This window comes from Mycteria americana, chromosome 1, assembly GCF_035582795.1.
Source record: "Mycteria americana isolate JAX WOST 10 ecotype Jacksonville Zoo and Gardens chromosome 1, USCA_MyAme_1.0, whole genome shotgun sequence".
Classification (NCBI taxonomy): Eukaryota; Metazoa; Chordata; class Aves; order Ciconiiformes; family Ciconiidae; genus Mycteria; species Mycteria americana.
The window spans coordinates 199,451,609-199,458,967 of NC_134365.1; the positions used below are offsets into that span (position 1 = coordinate 199,451,609).

At 58.1% G+C, this 7,359-nt stretch overlaps 1 protein-coding gene across 1 annotated transcript; it reads right to left on the reverse strand.

Annotated features, from left to right (window-relative positions):
* Nucleotides 1–402: 402 nt before the first annotated feature.
* On the reverse strand, nucleotides 403–2,208 carry GSX1 (GS homeobox 1). Its single transcript, XM_075492007.1, has 2 exons — nucleotides 1,818–2,208; nucleotides 403–1,355 (listed from the first exon to the last, which is right to left on the reverse strand). Exons 1-2 carry the CDS (start codon nucleotides 2,206–2,208, stop codon nucleotides 1,000–1,002), a joined length of 747 nt encoding a protein of 248 aa, XP_075348122.1. The 3' UTR covers nucleotides 403–999.
* Nucleotides 2,209–7,359: the final 5,151 nt, after the last annotated feature.

Consider the following 7,359-nt stretch of genomic DNA (forward strand, 5'->3'; position numbering starts at 1 on the left):
ACCTATAGCCATACGTATAGTGTGTGCAGATGGTGTATCTCTCTCCAGCAGACTTGCGAATGGGGAGGGAGGCGTGATGGGAAGGGAAAGGTGTTCAGCCGAGCCGGACTCCAGCCCCACCTTTAGCTTCGCGGGGAGGACCGGGAGAGCCCCCGGGACAGGGGGCAGGGGTTCCGCGCACCCCGTACCTTCAGCGCGGCCCGGAGAGAGGGAGAGTCCCCGCCGTCCGCCTTCGCCGGGGCGGGCGAGTGCCGGTGCCGGGCTACGGCGGAGAGGGATGGAGAGCGACGGTGCTGCCGGCACACGGCCGCGGACACCGAGCGGCTGCTTTCTACGTGAGAGGAGGGAAATAAACCACCAACGATCTTTTATTGTTATCATCATCATTATTATCATCACCATCGTCGTTTCTCTGCACATAAATAAATAAATAAATATCTCCCGGGGGGAGGGAGGGGACGGAAGGGTACAACCACAGCTGCGCGCCCGGCCGCGACGAAGTCAAAACAAATCCGAGAACAATTTTGGAAAGAAAAGAAAAAAAAAAAAAAAAAAGAAAAAGATAATAACCCCAACAGCCCCCCGACCCTCCCCGTCCGCCGGCTTTCGGGCACCGCCGAGTTACCGGAGGGAGCCCCGGGACAGCATCCCTCCAGGCGACCCGCACCGCCCGCCGCCGCGCAGCACCCGCGCCTGTCTCGGTGCGCGGGGAGGTCTGCGAGGAGCCTCCGGGCCCGGGGCTGTGCCTGCGGGGAGACAAGTGAGACAGCACTACTGGGGACGCCTGGGGTCCTAGGGAGCAGTTTATTTACAACAGGGCGCACGAACCCCCGCCCCCGTGGGCCGGGGGGCTAGAGAGGCGAGAAAGTCCTTCGTAAATTACACAGATTATACAAAACGGTATAAAATCCTTCGGCTGCGTGTCAGCACCGGAGCAGGCAGGACTCCCCCTCCCGCTCTCGCCACAGTTCCTGGGGAGCCGGAGTGGGCGTCGGGGGGCTAGGGGGTGACTGCGAGGCCTCTGTCGTCCTTCCCCGAGGAGGACGGAGACATGCGCAAGTCCTCGTCGTCTTCCGAGCACTTGGTGGTGGAAAGGGACGAGCATTTGCAGCTGTGGCCGCCCCCCCCGCCGCGGTGGGAGCTGCTTTTGCCTTCTTTCTTGTGCTTGACCCGTCGGTTCTGGAACCAGATCTTCACCTGCTTCTCGGAGAGGTTCAGGTAGGTGGCGATCTCGATTCGCCGCAGCCGGGAGAGGTACATGTTGGAGGCGAACTCCCTCTCCAGCTCCAGGAGCTGCGTGCTGGTGAAGGCGGTGCGCATCCGCTTGCTGCTGGGCAGCTGGCTGGACGTGCTGTCTGCGGAGCGGAGCGGAGCGGAGCGCACCGTCAGGGCCTGCCGGACCCGCCGCCGCCCGCCCCGCCGCGCCGCGCCCGCGCCCGCCGGTCCCTGCTGCGTCCCCCCGCCGCCCGCCCTGCGGGGCCGCAGCCCTCCCTCCCCGGGAGCCGGCGACCCGGCAAGCGGCTGCCGGGCTGCAGCCCGAGCTCAGGGGGTGCCGGGGCTGCCGCCCCTCTTTCCCCCCGCCTGGGTCGGAGGCTCGGCGGGCAGCAGCGGGGCTTCCCCTGCGCATCCCTCGGGGCACCGGCAGAGAGATGCCGGGACTCCCCGTCCAGCCTGCGGGCGCAGGGCAGGGACCCCCCGCCCCGTGTGCCTTCGGCAGGGTCCTGCCTCCCCCGCCCCCGCCCCGGGATCCCCATCACCTCCCCGCAGCCACCCGTTAGCATGCAGGCTGCGGCCCCCCCCACGCGTGCCCCCCTTACCCACGGAGATGCAGTGGAACTGCCGGGGGTCGGGCAGCGGGTAGGCGCCCTGGTAGAGCGCCGGTGCGTGCCCGACACTGACGGCGGAGACGGAGTGCTGCTGGCGGGCCAGGGACGAGTGGCAGTACTGGGAGCCGAAGGGGGGGAAGGAGGCCTTGATGAGGGGGATGGCGGGCGGCGGCGGGTGCAGCTGGGAGGCGGTGACACAGAGCGGGCAGACGCAGAGCAGCCCGGCCTTGCCAGCGTGGCAGGCGCCGGCCGGCAGCCCGGGCAGCGGGTGCGAGGGGTGCACGGCGTAGGGGAAGAGCGGCGGCGGCGGCGGGCTGCCCTCGCCCTTCTTCTCGCCCGCCTCCCGCAGCACCAGCGAGTCCACCAGGAAGGAGCGCGGCATGGCCCCGCGCAGCGCCCGCGCAGCGCCCGCGCAGCACCCGCGCAGCGCCGCTGGCCAGCCCGAGTGGTGCTGAACGGCGCCCGCCCGCCCGCTTTAAATAGCGCCCGCGCCATGTGATGGCGGCGCCGGGGCGCTCAATAGGCTTTCTGTGCCTCTTCTCTTGGCATTCACGCCGCACGCTCCCTCATTATTTCCCTTGTTAACTAAATGAACTGCATAATGTACTCTATTCTTGTCGACCCCACCCACGCCGTAGCAGGCGGCCTCTCCCCTCCTCTCCCTTTGGCGGGGTTATTTTCTCATTCTCTCGCGATTTAATATTCTTTTCTTTCTCTTTATCGCTCTCCTTCGCTTTCAGCCCAGCTTTCAGCCCGATCCCCCTTGTTTATTTTGCCGGCTGCAGCCGCGGTCTCCACCGGCGCCGGCTTCCCCTGCCAGCCCCCCCGGCGCCGTTCCCACCTGTGGCACCAGGTCGGCCCCCCAGCCCCGCCGGCCTCTCTCTCTCCCCTCGCCGCCGGGCTGCTTCGTCCCCGTTACCGCGCCCGCAGCCGTCCCCAGCCCCGCGTCTTTGTTCCCAGCCCGCTGCCGGGACCTGCCGCTTACCGCTGTCGCCGCCGTCGGGCGAGACCCCTGGCCGCGAGGATGTGCCCGCCGGTGCTCCACAGGCGGGCGCATCCACCCGGCCCCTGCGTGGGCGTGGGCGCCTGGGCACGGATAACGGCCACGGAGGGCCACAAGCAGCGCGGGTGTGCTGGGGCGGGTGTAGAAACCCCGACACGCAGACTCCGCTCCGTGTCGGCGGCACCCACGGCCAGCGCCTCAGCGGAGGGAGAAGAGGCGCTCGGCGCACCCCGCACCGCTTTATACCTGGTCCCTCCGCCCGGTTTTAGGGGTGACACCCGCCATCGCACCGCCGCGCTCCACGTGCGGCGGCCCCGACCCCGGCCCGGTCGCGGTCCCGGTCCCGGCCCCGGCCCCGGTCCTGGCCCCGGCCCCGGCCCCGGCCCCGGCCCGGCCCCGCACCGCCGCGCCCCGCACAAGCGCGCCGGGAAGTCCCTGGGGCTGCGGGGACGGACAGGGAAAAGGCTTATTTCTCCCCTACGACGAGAATTAGCGTAAACACACCGGCGGTGTCTGGATTTCGTAGCAGAGGGATCCGCGCAACTTCCAGCGGGGTCTAAAGCTCATTTCTGCGCCTTCATCGGAGCTAACGCGCACCGGCGCTTCCCCGCGCAGCGGCACGGCGTCCGCGCAGGAGCTCTCGGCGTTGGGCTCCCTGCAGCTTGTTGATTTGGTAGGTGAATAAGGAATGCTAACAAATAAGAAAAAAAAATGTTAATCGGGATACAGTTTCTTTCCCGATCTTCCCGTTTAATAGACGGGAAAAACAGACAAACGCACCCGCCGACTCCCGTCAAGATGTGGGGAGATTTCTCCCTACAGTAACCTGCCCGCCTCAAAACCAAATGGACTTTTTTAAATGAAGGGAAGGAAAAGCCTTGGAAGCAGTGTAACCCCGGTCTCTGGCTTGTACAGAGGCTGTCCTTGCCTGCAGTCGCCTTTCTCCCTGAAATCTGTGGGAGTTTTGCCGAGATACGGTTGATGCCCGAGCCTAGAAACGTACGTATGTGCACAGATAAATGGTGAAAAATACAGAAAGAACAAAAACGAATGCTGGTAAAGGCTCAGTTCCGCAATGATTTAGAAAGGATTTCCAAGTGTCCTTCCCCTGAAAGCGTTAATGGGGTTTGGATTTTGTTTTGTTTTGTTTTTAAGGAACTGGTAATTTAAAGCCTTTTCCCCCGGAGCTGGCGCCCGGGAAGGGGCACCTCTCCCCGCTGAGAAGTGGCCAGCCACTGGGGGGGCTGGCTCAGCCGCAGCCCGAGGGATTCCCGCTGCCCAGGGGCTGAACCCCAGGGCTCCGAGCCGCAGGGAGGCAAAGGGTTAACAGCTCCTGAATGCACACCAAGCCCAAAGCTACTGGGAAAGAATATCCAAAAAAATAACCAGGTTTTTTTTCCAGCCGCTGGACCTTATTGAATGTCATTGAAGAAAGTTTTGAATGCCAGATAAAGAGAGGCGAATTAAAGTGTGTGACAGCAGAGGATAAGCAAACACAAAGAGAACTCTGTCACACTTTGGGCAAAATCCGTGGGCTTTTTACCAAGCCTCTTCGCTATGATTGAATTAAGTAATAGGAAAACATTTTCTTTCAGTTTAGAGCCATTAGACAAAAACTTCAAAGCGAATAACACTTTTTAATGTGCAGCCCAACAATGGAATCTGTTCTGTGTTGAAATGTTTAAATGGTTTGTTGTGCAACTGTGGGCTGAAATAACCCAGACTGCGGCAAAATAGCATCCTTCAGGCCGTTTTATGAGCTCTTGAAACTAGCACAGACCTTTAATCCCAGCGCTTTAAACTAGCCTCCCCTGTCTTTTTCGCCCGCCCTATTTGTTTTTTTATAGGGGAAATTCTCCTCGTACGTTTGCTATCTCGAAGCCATCGCCGCTAAACGAAAACGGCACCGGGAGCGGGGGAAAGACCCCGCCGTGGGGGTACGCGCTGCAGGCGGTTCGGGGGGACGCGGGGCGACGGGGGGAGCCCCTGCCCGGGCTGCGGGGCCGCCTCCGCCGGGACCTGCCGCTGCCTGCGCGGCCTCACGCCCCGCTCCGCCGCACGCCGCCGGGCTGCCCCGGCCCGCGGGGGGTCCTGCCGGGACGGGGTCCCCGGTGCCACAGGGAAGAGCCGGCGCTTGGGCTCGGGAGGATTTTCTCTCCAGAAATGCCACCTGCCCCCTCGCCCTGCACTCGCTCTCGCACCCCCGGAGATGGGGGATGAGAAGAGGGAGGCATTAGGGTGCGCGTTAGCTGGGGGGACCCTCCATGGAGGGGGGTCTGGTGCCGTTGCGGGGGATGAAGGAGAGAGAGAGCAAAAGCCATAGCAGGGGCTGAGGCGTGCCTTCCCCCCTGGGAGCCGTGTGGGCTGTGGCACTGCTGTCTGCCGGGGAGAAGGTGCCACACTGCCACTGCCTGGGGACAGCTGTGTGGGCATGGGCTGGAAAGAGGTCCTTCATCATTTTGAGGGACCAGCCATTGCCTTTTGTGACGAGGCCCTCACTCTCCGGGGTAGCTGCCATTAATATCTGGGGGTGGGAGGTGACACACACCGTCGCTCCCTAAGGAGAGCATGGAGAGGTGCATTAGCTCAGGGCTGGGGGAGGCGAGGATGGGATTCTGCTGGGGTGGGACGGAATCACTATTTCCAAGGAGACCATGTCCACGGTAGCTGAGAAGGGCTCACGATTGGGGGCGGGGGGGCTGTAATATTCCCCAGCCTAGCCCAAGAAATGATTGTCCAATGGCAAATAACAAAACATAAATCAAAGCCAATACTGAACCACAAGCCACATACCGTGTGGTGGACTGTCCAAAGAATGTGTCTTTTTACGTTGGACAAACACACCCAGGAGCAAGCCCGTAAGGTACTAGTGCACCCCTTTAATTAACTTGTCCACAGAATGAATCTGAGTTTACTTGAGTAACCAGAGATATATTTTTAAAAAATCACTGCTTTATCAGCAAAATTGATTTTTGTGGTTGCTGTACTTTCCTCATTGGCCTCTTGCTTCATTGAACAGGACTGACTGCATGAACAGATATCCAAAACATGTTATTTTTGGCTCCTGACTCAAACTGTACTCTGTACAGAATGAATGTTTCCTCATGGACTTATCTTGCACACTGACACAACAGTGCCTGCAAGACCGGCTGGTTTAGTAGTATTTATTTCCACAGTATCTCAGAGGAGAGGTAGAGCAAGTTCCATTCTGCTGATGGACCACCAAGGCGAAGTGATGAGGTCTGGTACCTATCTAGGACCAGCAGAGATGATGCTTGTGGAGTGCTCGTGTGACTCTATGTTTAGGTGAAGCTCAGTGTCTGAAAACTGCAGTGTGTATTTTATGCACTGACTTTGGTCAAGTAGCTGGAAGTGTTTGGCACCCTAAAAGCCAGGGTTCAGGGAAGGGAAGCAGTCAGTGAGACAGTGAGAAGAACACAGGTATTGAGTATCTGCAGAAAAAAAAATCACTTTTTATCATTTTCTCAGTGATCTACTTTGCACTGTCTGTGAATACAGTCAGAGAAACAGAAATAAAACCCAGTCTAAACACAGGCCACATCGCATCAGACCAGAGGCCCATCTACAGCCGTAATTTCTCTGCAGCAGCGGTTGTAGTGGAAATCTAAGGAAGCTTATGGGAAAAGGACAAATGTAGGGTGATGCTTCCCTGGTTTACTCCTGGCTTCCAGTGATCCACAATGCAAGGGCTTCCAGAAACATAGGTTAGATGTTTGTGTTTAATTCCAGTTCTTCCAAAATAAAGGTAAAATCACAGCTTTCTTTGTCATGAAGTTGCCCTATGTTTTCCTTCAGCTCTTGCCTTATCTATCAATTCCTTCCAAATTTTTCATTGTATAGATTTGGTAGCCTGCCAGCAATGGCCTTCACCATACAGCCCCGCTACATTTCCATCATGGGTCATCCAGTTTCATCTAGTTTCCGTCACAAGCTATCAAGGCAATAATTGATCTATGCCAGTAAAACCTGTGCCACAGAAGGACCAAATCAAAGCTGCTTGTTCCCAGGACTTGTTTTTTTTTTTTTCTTTGATCATTTTCAATAGCAGATATGTAGGGTAGAGATTTGCCATTTAGCTTTTCTTCAGGTCTGTTGCTTGCTAACCGGGTGGGTCTATAAGCGAATCCTGTAATCACCTTCCAAGAAGACAGTTTGCTGCTCTGTTTTCCCTCTGTGATTTGCCCTTTCACTCAGGAGGAGGTGTCAAAGAAGTAATTGGACAGAAATGGTGAAAAAGTAACAGAAAAAGTAGGAACATGTAAAATACTCACACAATTTAAAATAGGCTTTTGCTTTTATAGAGAGACCACATTTCAAATTGCTTGGGACCTTGTAAGACAGAAGGACACACAGGATGGAGATGTTCTTGAGAGTACTGAAGACAAGGAATTGCAAAAAGAAGCTGGATGTGAGTTCTGCCAATCTGGTTAAAATATTAAATCGTTAGAGATACGGTCCTTCAACCTCAGAATCCACCCCGTTTCCCAGCCATTTTTGATTGTCATCTTC